The 14,239-nt window shown below is 46.3% G+C and overlaps 1 protein-coding gene across 2 annotated transcripts in view; it reads right to left on the bottom strand.

The window, feature by feature from the left end:
- Window positions 1–14,239, bottom strand: part of hmcn2 (hemicentin 2) — a 90,629-nt gene that overhangs the window by 38,270 nt on the left and 38,120 nt on the right. Inside the window, exons 28-39 of one of the 2 annotated variants that reach the window (XM_060931033.1) lie at window positions 13,811–14,004; window positions 13,420–13,501; window positions 13,203–13,339; window positions 12,960–13,101; window positions 12,520–12,661; window positions 12,251–12,378; window positions 11,962–12,112; window positions 11,686–11,807; window positions 11,352–11,516; window positions 11,024–11,131; window positions 8,224–8,358; window positions 7,965–8,099 (exon numbers count right to left, since the gene is read on the bottom strand). In XM_060931033.1, the coding sequence (XP_060787016.1) occupies window positions 7,965–8,099; window positions 8,224–8,358; window positions 11,024–11,131; window positions 11,352–11,516; window positions 11,686–11,807; window positions 11,962–12,112; window positions 12,251–12,378; window positions 12,520–12,661; window positions 12,960–13,101; window positions 13,203–13,339; window positions 13,420–13,501; window positions 13,811–14,004 (1,641 nt within the window). The remainder of the gene's footprint in view (window positions 1–7,964; window positions 8,100–8,223; window positions 8,359–11,023; window positions 11,132–11,351; window positions 11,517–11,685; window positions 11,808–11,961; window positions 12,113–12,250; window positions 12,379–12,519; window positions 12,662–12,959; window positions 13,102–13,202; window positions 13,340–13,419; window positions 13,502–13,810; window positions 14,005–14,239) is intronic. The other variant, XM_060931034.1, reaches the window with a different exon arrangement.

Here is a 14,239-nt window from a genome sequence, read left to right as displayed (position 1 = left end):
AACAGGTCCTAGATGAGAGGCCAGATGAAGAGTGGTTCAAAAAGGACCCTTATGAAAGAAAAAACAGGTATCTGAGTACCCTTGCCGGACCAGGGATACCGGGGCCCCACCCTGGAGCCAGGCCTGGGGGAGGGACTCGTCAGCGAATGCCTGGTGGTCGGGCCTACATCTGTGGGGCCTGGCCGGGCCCAGCCCGAATGAGCAACACGGAACCACTCTCCTGTGGACCCACCACCTGCAGGAGGTGCCGTAAGAGTCCAGTGCACTGTGGATTGGGTGGCAGCCAAAGGCGGAGGCCCTGGCGTACTGATCCCCGGCTGACAAAACTGGCTTTGGGACATGGAATGTCACCTCTCTGGTGGGAAAGGAGCTTGAGCTTGTGCATGAGGTTGAGCGATACCGACTAGATATAGTTGGGCTCACCTCAACGCATAGCTTGGGCTCTGGAACCAATTTCCTGGAGAGGGGTTGGACTCTCTTCTATGCTGGAGTTGCCAAGGGTGAGTGGCGCCAGACAGGGGTGGGGCTATTGGTAGCCCCCCAGTTTGACGCGCTAACATCAGAGTTCTCCCCAGTGAATGAGAGGGTCATTTCTCTGCGCCTTCGGGTCGGGGAACGGTCGCTGACTATCATTTGCGCTTATATGCACCAAATGGTAGTTCGGAGTACCTGGCCTTCTTGGAGTCCTTGAGTGGGGTGCTAGACAGTGCACCACGAGGGGACTCCATTGTTTTACTGGGGGACTTCAGTGCTCACATGGGCAATGACAGTGAGACCTGGAGGGGTGTGACTGGGAGGAACGGCCTGCCTGATCTGAACCTGAGTGGTGTTCAGTTGTTGGACTTTTGTGCCATGCACAGTTTGGCCATAACGAACACCATGTTCGAGCATAAGGGTGTCCATAAGTGCACGTGGCACGAGGACACCCTAGGCCGCAGATCAATGATTGACTTTGTAGTCATTTCATCTGATCTACGACCGTATGTCTTGGACATTCGGGTGAAGAGAGGAGCAGAGCTGTCAACTGATTACTACCTGGTGGCGAGCTGGATTATTAACTGATCGCTATCAGTATGTTGATATAAATGGTGATATTTCTAGATGTACTGAGGTAAAGTTTGGTGTTCCACAAGGTTCTGTCTTGGGTCCACTGCTTTTTTCTTTATATATGTTCCCTCTGGGCGATATTATTCATAAAGCTTGGATCCCGGAGCCAGGATCGGGAAAACTTACATTTCCCCATTTCTAAACTTTTTGCCACCCGCTAGAATTCGATGATTGATATGACGTCAATATCAAGTTCATATCACACATTCATTTTTGAAGTAGCGGCGCAAGCAAGAAAGGATTTATTTTATTTTGCCTATTTCATCAAAATGAAACCAGTCATTGTCCAAAAGAAAAAAATAATACCTATTCTTTAAAAATAATACCTTTTGACCAAATTTATCACTTTTTAAGGCCATTAAATTTTGCGTTTTTGATTTATCACTTTTTAATACTTTTTAAAACCCCGCGGACACCCTGGTTAAATAAGAGCTGAGCCAGGAGAGGGCCGTTCCCTTAACTCCCACAACATTTTCTAGTCTATCCAGAAGAATGGAATGATCAATGGTATCAAATGCTGCACTAAGGTCAAGCAACACAAGCAGTGAGACACAGCCCTGATCAGACGCCAACAGTAGGTCGTTTACTACTTTAACCAGTGCTGTCTCTGTGCTATGATGAGGCCTAAATCCTGACTGATACATTTCATGGATGTTATTCCTATGTAAATTTGAGCATAACTGCTGTGCCACAGCTTTTTCAAGGATCTTGGAGATAAAGGGGAGGTTTGATATCGGCCGATAATTGGAAAGCTGACAGGGATCAAGGTCAGGTTTTTTAATCAGGGGTTTGATAACTGCTAGTTTAAAGGATTTGGGTACATAGCCAATCATGAGAGAAAAATTTATTATTTTTAGAAGTGGTTCAATTACTCCAGGTATTATCTGTTTGAATAGACGTGTAGGTAAGGGATCTAGTACACAGGTTGCGACTTTTGATGCAGAGATTAATGAAAGTAATTCAGTTTCTCTAAGGGGAGTAAAACATTCTAACTGATGATCTGATACAGTTATATTGGTAACTACAAGGTCACTTACACTGTCTGACCTTAAATTAGTAGTTTGAATTTTTTGTCGGATATTCTCAATTTTGTCATTAAAAAATTCATGAAATCGTTGCTACTACATACTGCAGGTGTGCATGTGTCTATAGTGGACTTATTCCTGGTTAATTTTGCTACAGTATTAAATAGGAATCTAGGATTATTTTTGTTATCTTCTATTACAGGCGGCACGGTGGTGTAGTGGTTAGTGCTGTCGCCTCACAGCAAGAAGGTCCGGGTTCGAGCCCCGTGGCCGGCGAGGGCCTTTCTGTGTGGAGTTTGCATGTTCTCCCCGTGTCCGCGTGGGTTTCCTCCGGGTGCTCCGGTTTCCCCCACAGTCCAAAGACATGCAGGTTAGGTTAACTGGTGACTCTAAATTGAGCGTAGGTGTGAATGTGAGTGTGAATGGTTGTCTGTGTCTATGTGTCAGCCCTGTGATGACCTGGCGACTTGTCCAGGGTGTACCCCGCCTTTCGCCCGTAGTCAGCTGGGATAGGATCCAGCTCGCCTGCGACCCTGTAGGACAGGATAAAGCAGCTACAGATAATGAGATGAGATGAGATCTTCTATTAGGGAGGAGAGATATGTTGATCTCGCAGCACTAAGAGCTTTTCTATACTTCAGGAAGCTCTCCTTCCACGCTAATTTGAACACTACCAATTTTGTTTGACGCCATTTATGTTCCAATTTTGAGTGGTCTGTTTTAATGTGCGAGTGTCATCATTATACCAGGGTGCTAATTTTTTGTCTCTGACCATTTTCCTTTTAAGAGGAGCTACATTATCTAAGGTATGGCGGAATGTTGACTCTAAGCATTCAGTTGCCTGATCAAGTTCTGCAGGGGCTGACAGTGACCCAATCAAAGCTGACAGCTCTGGGAGATCATTTATAAAGCTCTGTGCAGTAGTTGACGCGAATGTATGTTTAATACAGTCGCGTGGTGAGGTGCATATATTATTACTCAGACATATTCTCAATGAGATGAGACAATGATCTGAGATAACTTCAGACTGTGGAAGTGTGACTATATTGTCTACATTTAACCTGAATGTTAGTATTAGATCGAGGGTGTGACCACCATTATGGGTCGGTCCTATGACATTCTGATTAATCCCTACTGAATCTAAAATGGTCACAAATGCTGTTTTTAAAGGGTCTTCTGGGTTATCGAAGTGAATATTAAAATCTCCGACAACTAAAGCTTTGTCTAAGGAAATAACCAGATCTGAGATAAAATCTGCAAATTCAGAAAGAAACTCAGAATATGGCCCCGGGGGCCTGTAAATAATAAGCAATGGAATTAACTGGGTAGACCTATTTTTCGAGGCTACATACATTATATGAGTATGAAGAACTTCAAATGTATTAAATTTATAACCAGGTTTTTGTGTTACACCTAGATAATCATTATAAATAACCGCGACGCCTCCTCCTCTGCCAGTTAGACGAGGCTGGTGTATATAACTGTATCCAGGAGGACTCGCTTCATTTAATGCTATATATTCATTTGGCTTAATCCATGTTTCAGTAAAACAAAGTACATTAAACTCCTGATCAGTAATGAGTTCATTAACCATTAGCGCTTTAGATGTAAGAGATCTAATATTTAATAGCCCCACCTTTAGATCAAAGGTGCTGGCAGCAGCTGTACAGTCAGTCTGATCTAATTTTATATTGATTAGGTTACTGGAACAAACTCTCTGAAAATTTCTACCTTTTTGTTGAGCTCGGGGAACAGACACAGTCTCGATGTAGTGGGCCCTGAGTGACGACTCTGTGCAGCTAGCAGACAGTCGGTTTAGCCTGTTCGTCTGCTCCCTGGCCTTGGCTCTGGATTGTCAGGAATTAACTAGGCCTGTCCTGAGACTATGACCTATGCTGCAGGAAATGAGAGCAGCACCTTCCCGAGTGGGATGGATACCGTCCCGCCCTAACAGGCCAGCAGTGCCCTCAAAATTAGCCCAATTATCTATAAAATCCACACTGTTTTCAGAGCACCACCTGGACAGCCAGCAGTTCAGCGACCATAACCTGCTGTAAACTACATCGCCACGCCGCATTGGGATGGGGCCAGAGCATACTACAGCATCGGACATCGCCTTCGCTAATTTAAACACCTCTACAAAGTTACTCTTAGTAACCTCAGACTGACAAAGGTGTATATCATTAGCTCCTGCATGGATAACTATCTATGAGAACCTGTGCTTGCCTAGGACCCTAAGATTACCTATGTCTGGCACCCTGGCTCCCAGTATACACCTGACTAAAGCTGCTGGTGCCCCTAAAGGCTGAGCTAATTTCACGTGCCGTATGATAGAATCCCCTATAACCAGAGCTCTTTCAGGCTTCTCAGTGGGTGCATCACTAAGGAGAGCAAACCTGTTCAACACGTGACGCGGAGAGGAGTGGTGCTCCCATGGGCGAGCCTCAGCGGTAGCTTTGGCTCTACGCTTATGCCGCCGAGTCATCACCCATTCGCCCCACTGTAAGGGCTCTAATGCCGGAGTTGGGGGATTACTAACTCCACCTAGGGCGTCCAGACTTTCCCCTACAGAAACTACACTGTTCTCATTCTCACTGACCTTCTCTAAAGCCTGGACACGCGCGTCTAACACTGTAATCTTCTCTGTCAGAGAGCTAACTAATCTGCACTTATCACAAATAAAGTTAATAAAGCTATCACTAGCGACGGAGAAAGAATGACTAAACATCCTGCACTCAGCACACTGAGCAAGCTGAAGGTGTGCCATGATGAAAAGATTCACGTACCTTAATCGAAGATCTGTTGATATTAAAGCAGATCCGATGTAGATAGCCTCTGCTTGTGGTCTTTACACAGGAGGAGAGAAAAAAAAAGAAAAAGAAAGCTTCCGGTCTCGGTGTTCTTCCGAAAAGAGAGTGAAAAAAAACGGAAAAAGGAAAGCGAAAGTGGAAAGTACAAAAAGGAAAGCAACAGTACAATAAAAATGAAGAGGATACTGGAAAATTATTTGTAGAAAAAAGTTTAAAAAGATTAGTAATTAACGCCAGCACTCGCGGGAAAAAAGGACTCGGTGCAAACAACTCAGGAACCAGGAAGTGTGGAACCAGGAACCAGGAAGACCAGGAACTGTTACATCCAGCAGAGCTTCAACTGCATACTGGGGGAGGATGGGGACATTGAGTCCGAGTGGACCGTATTCCGCACCTCCATTGCTGAAGCGGCCATGCAGAACTGCGGCTGCAAGGTTATTGGTGCCTGTCATGGTGGTAATCCCTGAATCCGCTGGTAGACACCTGTGGTGAGGGAGCTGTCAAGCTGAAGGAGTCCTATCAGGTTTGGTTAGCCTGTGGGTCTCCAGAGGCAACTGACAGATACCGACGGGCCAAGCGGAATGCGGCTGTGGCAGTCACTGAAGCAAAAACTCGGGTGTAGGAGGAGTTCGGAGAGGCCATGGAAAGTGACTTTCGGTTGGCCTCGAAGAGATTCTGGCAAACTGTCCGGCGGCTCAGGAAAGGAAAACCGTGCTCTGTCCCTACTGTTCACAGCGAGGATGGAGTGCTGTTGACCTCAACTGGGGACATCATCCAACAGTGGAAGGAATACTTTGAGGATCTCCTCAATCCCACTTTCATGTTGTCTGTGGAGGATGCAGAGTCTGAGGGTGCTTGGGAGGACTTGCCTATCACAGGGGCTGAGGTTGCTGAGGTGGTTAAAAAGCTTCTCTGTGGCCGGGCTCTGGGGTGGATGAGATTCGTCCTGAGTTCCTGAAGGCACTGGATGTTGTTGGGCTGTCTTGGCTGACATGCCTCTTCAACATTGCATGGAGGTTGGGGACAGTGCCTCTGGATTGGCAGACTTGGGTGGTGGTCCCCCTTTTTAAAAAGGGGGACCGGAGAGTGTGTTCCAACTATAGGGGGATCACACTTCTCAGCCTCCCTGGGAAAGCCTATGCTGGGGTACTGGAGAGGAGAATCCGGTCAATGGTCGAACCTCGGATTCAGGAGGAACAATGCGGTTTTAGTCCTGGTCGTGGAACACTGGACCAGCTCTTTACCCTTGCAAGGGTACTGGAGGGTGCATGGGAGTTTGCCCAATCGGTCTACACGTGTTTTGTGGACCTGGAGAAGGCTTATGACCATGTCCCTCGTGGTGCCCTGTGGGGGTTGCTTCGGGACTATGGGGTTCAGGGCCCACTACTGCAGGCCATTTGGTCCCTGTATGACTGGAGCAGGAGTTTGGTTCGCATTGCTGGCAGTAAGTCAGACTCGTTCCCCGAGTATGTTGGCCTCCACCAGGGCTGTCCTTTTTCACCGGTTCTGTTCATAACTTTTATGGACAGAATTTCTAGGCGCAGCCAAGGGGTGGAGGGTGTCTGGTTTGGGGGCATCAGGATCACATCTCTGCTTTTTGTGGATGATGTGATCCTGTTGGCTTCATCAATCTGTGACTTACAGCATGTGCTGGGACAGTTTGCAGCCGAGTGCGAAGCGGCTGGGATGAGGATCAGCACCTCCAAGTCTGTGGCCATGGCGCTCAGCCGGAAACAGGTGGAGTGCCTACTGCAGGTCGGGGGGAGTTGCTACCTAAAGTGGAGGAGTTTAAGTAAGTATCTCAGGGTTTTGTTCACGAGTGAGGGTAAGGGGGAGCGGGAGTTGGACAGAAGGATCGGGGCAGCGTCAGCAGTGATGCGGATGCTAAACTGGTCTGTTGTGGTAAAGAGAGAGCTGAGCCAAAAGGCAAAGCTCTCAATTTACTGGTCCATCTACGTTCCCACTCTCACCTATGGTCACGAACTATGGGTAATGACCGAAAGAATGAGATTGCAGATACAAGCAGTAGAAATGAGTTTTCTCCACAGGGTGGCTGGGCTCTCCCTTAGAGACAGGGTGAGAAGCTTGGTCATTCGGGAGAGACTCCGAGTAGAACCGCTGCTCCTCCACATCGAAAGGAGTCAGTTGAGGTGGTTTGGGCACCTTGTTAGGATGCTCCCTGGACGCCTCTCAAGGGAGGTTTTCTGGGCATGCCCTATCGGGAGGAGACCCCGGACATGCTGGAGAGATTACATCTCTCGGCTGGCCTGGGAACGCCTCGGTATTCCCCCGGAAAAGCTGGTGGAGGTGTCCGGGGAGAGGGAAGTCTGGGCTGCTCTGCTTAGGCTGCCACCCCCACGACCCGGATCCAGATAAGCAGTAGAAGATGGATGGATGGATGGATGGATGGATGGATGGAAACTATTCAATTCAATTTTATTTACGTGACCCTTTAACACTGACACAAATCAGCTTTACACAAATCTGCATAGAAGATATAACCACACGACAAACCAACAAGAATGCAAAATACATACAAATTACACGACATTTATACACACAACACAACAGAACACACACTACACAACCACACATAGCTGAGAATACACACAACACTACATCCATCCATTATCTGAACCACTTATCCACCAGGGTCATGGGTGAGCTGGAGCCAATTGCAGCTGACTCCGGGTGAGGGGCGGGGTTACACCCTGGGTGGGTCACCAGTCTATCACATAGAAATGAACAACCATTACACTCACACCTCTGGGGGATTTCGAATAACCACTTGACCAAATCTACAGTACATGTGATTGGACTGTGGAGGAAACTGGAGACCCTGGAGGAAACCCACAGAGACACGAGGAGAGAACATGCAAACTCCACACAGAAAGAGCCCACAGTACAGCACAGTTATACTATTATACACAATACACTAAATATTTCTCTACACACAGTGTAAGTGTACTTTGGAGAAATTAAGTAAGTCTAGTAAGTAAGTTTCATGCAGAAAATGCGGTACCCTGCAGGATGAGTTGAGTTTTGCCCTCTGTGGTGCCAGCTGCATTTTGTGCCAGGCAGGAATACGTTCCTTCATCACCCAGTGTCACCTGAGAAAGTCTCAGAGTTCCGTCAGATAGAACCCGCAGGCGCTGACCTGTGAGACACAGCAGCATCACAGAGGGCCTTTACCTGAGCCTTTCACCAGCCAACAGCGTCTCTGTCTTTCTGTGTCAGATCTAAATCATTTTAGCTTGTGATTATCATGAGAGCCTTCACACCTGTTGCTATGGGAACCCCCTCTTTAAGCCAGGTCACTGAAGGTTTGGGAAATCCATGAACATCACAGTTCAAAACAACGTCCTGATTCAGCAGCATGTTCACTGCTTCAACCATGTTCCTTATCTCAGGAGCCTCTGAGGAACCGGAATACACATGAACAGATACAAAGGCAACATCAGTAACATCGAAAGTCATCTATAATAACCTTATAATATACAGTACAGGGCACAGTCCATGCATATAAAATACAAATACCAGTGTGATTAGTGCAGTGTGGGGTAGAATGTGATTAGTGCAGTGTGGGGTAGAGTGTAATTAGTGCAGTGTGAGGAGAAGTGTGATTAGTGCAGCAAGGGGCAGAGTGTGATTAGCACAGTATGTTGCAGAGTGTGACTAGTGCAGTGTGTGTCAGAATGTGATTAGTACAATGTGTGTCAGAGCGTGATTAGTGTATTGTGTTTCAGCGTGTGATTAGTGTAGCGTGTGGCGGAGTGTGATTAGTATGTTGTGTTGCAGAGTATGATTAGTGCAGTGTGATGTGAAGTGTCATTAGTGCAGTGTGTGATTAGTGCATCATGTGACTGAGTGTGATTAGTATGTTGTGTTGCAGAGTATGATTAGTGCAGTGTGATGTGAAGTGTCATTAGTGCAATGTGTGGCAGAGTGTGATTAGTGCATCGTGTGGCTGAGTGTGATTAGTGTAGTGTGAGATGAAGTGTGATTAGTGCAATGTGTGGCAGTGTGATTAGTGCAGTGTGAGGTGAAGTGTGATTAGTACATTGTGTGGTAGAGTGTGATTAGTGTAGTGTATGGCAGAGTGTGATTAGTGTAGTATGAGGTGAAGTGTGATTAGTGAAGTATGTGTCAGAGTGTGATTAGTGCAGCATGTTGCAGAGTGTGATTAGTGCAGTGTGTGATGTGTGTGACATAGTGTGATTAGTGTAGTGTGAGGTGAAGTGTCATCAGTGCAGTGTGTGGCAGAGAGTGATTAGTGCATCATGTGACAGAGTGTGATTAGTGTAGTGTGAGGTGAAGTGTTATTAGTGCAGCATCTGGCAGAGTGCGATTATTGTAGTGTGAGGTGAAGTGTGATTAGTGCAGTGTGTGACAGAGTGTGATTAGTGCAGTGTGAGGTGAGGTGTGATTAGTGCAGTGTGTGACAGAATGTGATTAGTGCAGTGTGAAGTGAATTGTCATTAGTGCAGTGTGTGGCAGAGTGTGATTAGTGCATCATGTGACAGAGTGTGATTAGTGTAGTGTGATGTGAAGTGTGATTAGTGCAGCGTGTGGCAGAGTGTGATTAGTGCAACATGTGTCAGAGTGTGATTAGTGCAGCATGCGGCAGAGTGTGATTAGTGCAGCGTGTTGCAGAGTGTGATTAGTGCAGCATGTTGCAGAGTGTGATTAGTGCAGTGTGTGGCAGAGTGTGATTATTTCAGTGTGTGGTGAAGTGTCATTAGTGCAGTGTGTGGAAGAGTGTGATTAGTGCATCATGTGACAGAGTGTGATTAGTGTAGTGTGAGGTGAAGTGTTATTAGTGCAGCGTCTGGCAGAGTGTGATTAGTGCAGCGTGTGACAGAGTGTGATTAGTACAGCGTGTGACAGAGTGTGATTAGTGCAGTGTGTGACAGAGTGTGATTAGTGCATCATGTGACAGAGTGTGATTAGTGTAGTGTGAGGTGAAGTGTTATTAGTGCAGCATCTGGCAGAGTGCGATTATTGTAGTGTGAGGTGAAGTGTGATTAGTGCAGTGTGTGACAGAGTGTGATTAGTGCAGTGTGTTATAGAGTGTGATTAGTGCAGCATGTGGCAGATTGTGATTAGTGCAGCATGTGGCAGATTGTGATTAGTGTAGTGTGAGGTGAGGTGTGATTAGTGCAGTGTGTGACAGAATGTGATTAGTGCAGTGTGAAGTGAATTGTCATTAGTGCAGTGTGTGGCAGAGTGTGATTAGTGCATCATGTGACAGAGTGTGATTAGTGTAGTGTGATGTGAAGTGTGATTAGTGCAGCGTGTGGCAGAGTGTGATTAGTGCAACATGTGTCAGAGTGTGATTAGTGCAGCATGCGGCAGAGTGTGATTAGTGCAGTGTGTGGCAGAGTGTGATTATTTCAGTGTGTGACAGAGTGTGATTAGTGCAGTGTGAGGTGAAGTGTCATTAGTGCAGTGTGTGGAAGAGTGTGATTAGTGCATCATGTGACAGAGTGTGATTAGTGTAGTGTGAGGTGAAGTGTTATTAGTGCAGCGTCTGGCAGAGTGTGATTAGTGCAGCGTGTGACAGAGTGTGATTAGTACAGCGTGTGACAGAGTGTGATTAGTGCAGTGTGTGACAGAGTGTGATTAGTACAGTGTGAGGTGAAGTGTCATTAGTGCAGTGTGTGGCAGAGTGTGATTAGTGCAGTGTGAGGTGAAGTGTCATTAGTGCAGTGTGTGGCAGAGTGTGATTAGTGCATCATGTGACAGAGTGTGATTAGTGTAGTGTGAGGTGAAGTGTTATTAGTGCAGCGTCTGGCAGAGTGTGATTAGTGCAGCGTGTGACAGAGTGTGATTAGTGCAGCGTGTGACAGAGTGTGATTAGTGCAGCATGTGACAGAGCGTGATTAGTGCAGCATGTGGCAGAGCGTGATTAGTGCAGCATGTGACAGAGTGTGATTAGTGCAGCGTGTGACAGAGCGTGATTAGTGCAGCGTGTGACAGAGCGTGATTAGTGCAGCGTGTGACCGAGCGTGATTAGTGCAGCGTGTGGCAGAATGTGATTAGTGCAGTGTGGGGTAGAGTCACATCCTCGTGCAGTTTTACCGTATACAGTCAGAATGATGTGTTTCTGCGCGACTCCAGCTGTGTTTAGTGCAGTGCAGGTGTATCTGCCAGCATGGGTTGGATTCACAGCCAGTATCTCTAACATGCCTACATTAAACACACACAGAGTTTTTGCCCTTCTGTTTTCCTTAATATTATTGTTGTTGACCACGCCCCAGGGCCACACCCCCTCACCATTCTGAGCTTTGTTTTTTTCCATAATTGAAACTTCATAAAGATCAGAGTTGAGGCAGGTGGTCACTGTGTACTAAGGATTAGACTTAAAGTGTGTGTGTGTGTGTGTGTGTGTGTGTGTGTGTGTGTGCACCCGTGGGCAGGGTCCTGTGACTCCCACTCCTTGTGTCCAGTGCTGTCTGTCCCCTGCTCCAGCTGATGGAGGGTGTTGGACGTCCTGTGACATGACACGGTAATACCACTGATTCCATCTTAACGGCCGTGACACTGATGACATCATCATCGATGGACGGAGGAACTGTCAAAGTAAGATTTCTGTAACGTACTGAAAGTGGAACTCACTACACACATCACTAAATGTTTATAATCTGAGTGTGTGTGTGTTGCATCATCACTGATTACTGTGTTTACAGGGAGAGTTTTTCTCTCCAGACGAACAGTTAGTTTGTGATCCGTTTGGTTTCTACCTTGAAGTGTGACCTCAATGACCTTTCGCTCCTCTCCAACCTCGTTGGTCACTGTGCACTCAAAATATCCTTCATCCTCAAGAGATGGAGACAGGATGAGCAGAGACCCTGAGGGCATCACCCTGAAACATCACACACAGAAATAAGCTTTCAGCTGATTCAGTGATTTATTACCGAATTCTTAAATCTATTTACAACTTCAGAGAGGTTTTTTTCTAATTAATCCACGACATGATCTCACAGTTCAAGTTCAGCTTTGAGTGCAGTGTGTTGTACCTGTAAGCTCCAGAGTGTGTGTTCAGTGCCTGTCCATTCCTCTTCCAGCTCACTTGAGGAACAGGTACACCAGAACTCTCACAGCCTAAAACAGCCCTCCGGCCCATCATCACGGTTACGTTAAAAGGGGCGGGGCTAATGGAGGGACCAACTGTGTGTGGAGAATACAGGAGCTAGTACAGCGTATACACACCATGAACAAATAAACCTACTTCATGATGCACTGTTCTGACCACACCCTGTGTGTGTGTGTGTGTGTGTGTGTGTGTGTGTGTGTGTGTGTGTGTACCATAGACTCGGAGCTCCATGCTGCGCAGGTCTGAACCCGCTTTGTTCGACACGCTGCAGTAATAACGGCCTGCGTCGGTGAGCTGCACTGATTTGATCCTCATCGATCCATCCGGCAGCAAAACAAACCTGAACTCAGTTTTAAACACAGTTCACTGTAAACATTTAATGGTTTTCTCACTTCTACAGGATTTGGGTGAAGCAGAAACACACATTATAAATGTGTCCAACCCAAACACTCTCACCCTCCTGTCAGATAAATAGATGTACCTGCTGTCCAACGGAACTGGAAGTCCATCTTTCCTCCACAGCACGGATGCTGCGGCGTCTGCCTCCACCTCACACGGGAGCACCACCTTCTGACTGACATGGGCAGTGACCAATGAGCTGCCTTCTCTGATCACAGGGGGCACTATGGGAGGAGCCACAATGTGACAGGAGTGTCACCACATCATCAACTACATCAACTACATTAACCAATCATATTCTCAAATGCGACACGTTCTGTTCATGATGAGAGAATAAATGACATCAATCTCAGAGAAGATGTATTTTTTTATAGTTTTGTTTTGACTGTAAGTTCATTCAGAGATCAAATAAATAAAGGTTTGTGATTGTATTTCGCTGATTGTTACACTCACCAAATGAAATAATTAATGATGAAATAAACGAAATGGTCAGTGTCTTTTGAAGAATTTTTATGAACTCACAGAGGATCTGTACGTTAAAGTGCAGACTCGAGCTGCCTGCCATGTTGGACACGACACAGCTGTAACGTCCACCGTCCTCCGTCCTCACATCTCCAATCTCTAAATACTGACCACCAGCAAGGGTGTGGACCCGCCCTCCTAGCTAAACACAGAGAGAGAGAGAGAGAGAGAGAGATAAATATAAAGTAAACGCGGAGGTGTAATGTGACTCTCTGTATGAGTTTATGATGTATTTATTTGTACCTGCAGTTTAACGTCGTCTCTGTACCACTGAATCTCTGGTGGAGGATCGCCGTCTGTCTGACACTCCAAGGTCATGTGACCCTTAAAGGGCACAGTCACGGTTCTGATGTCACTTGAACCCAGTAATGTGGGAGGAACTGCAAACGGAGAAATACAGGAAATGAAAAACACAGGAAGAGAAACACAGGAAAGACGAGTGCAGCAGTGATACACTCACGCTGAACGCGCACCCAGAGACTCCGCCCATCTTCTCCTGCCGGATTACTGACAAGACACGTGTACACACCTGCATCCTCTACCTGTACCACACACACACACACACACACACACACACACACACACACAGTACTGAGGCACATGTAACGAAAGTGCAGTGCTAAAGTACACGACTTTAACCTACATGTTTGACCTACAAACATTTTTCAGAAATATTAATTTTTTGCCTGAAATGTTTGGAAACCAAAATTTTTTTAACTGATTCAAATTAACAGCAAACTTTTCATTACTAAAAAAATCAGCGTACGTGAGACCTTTGTGCAGTGCTGTGTATTCACCTTACATTACCACATCATATCACAAACATCTAAAATGCTCAATAACTTCAGGACCTGAACGTTGCTGATGGTGAGAATCTGTCCATCTCTGTGTAGTACAGCTCTGCTGTCCTCTAGGGGGCGTCCACCCTTCATCCAGCTCACAGTGGGTGGAGGAACTCCATCAGCAACACACTCCAACTCCAAAACACCATTAACCAACACCATCAGCTCCTCTCTTCGTGGAGAGCTGGATATCTTTGGAGGCTCTGAGAGAAACACAGAAGCTCACACATGTTCACATTTATTGAGCACCTTCTCCAGAGCACAAATGGAACATCAGGAACAGAAGAACAGAAGTTTCTGAGATAATGTGAGGTAAAAAACAGCACTTTGAAGCACCAGTGAGACAAAAAAAATGGAAAAATAATAATCATCATCTCTACAGGAAGGTCCAGAGAAGGTCCTCCTCATCTCATAGTAACTGGAAAGTGACTGGTTAAG

This window comes from Neoarius graeffei, chromosome 10 (assembly GCF_027579695.1).
Source record: "Neoarius graeffei isolate fNeoGra1 chromosome 10, fNeoGra1.pri, whole genome shotgun sequence".
Classification (NCBI taxonomy): Eukaryota; Metazoa; Chordata; class Actinopteri; order Siluriformes; family Ariidae; genus Neoarius; species Neoarius graeffei.
Note: the sequence above shows the minus strand (reverse complement) of the source record. Positions and strands in the feature narration are given on the sequence as shown.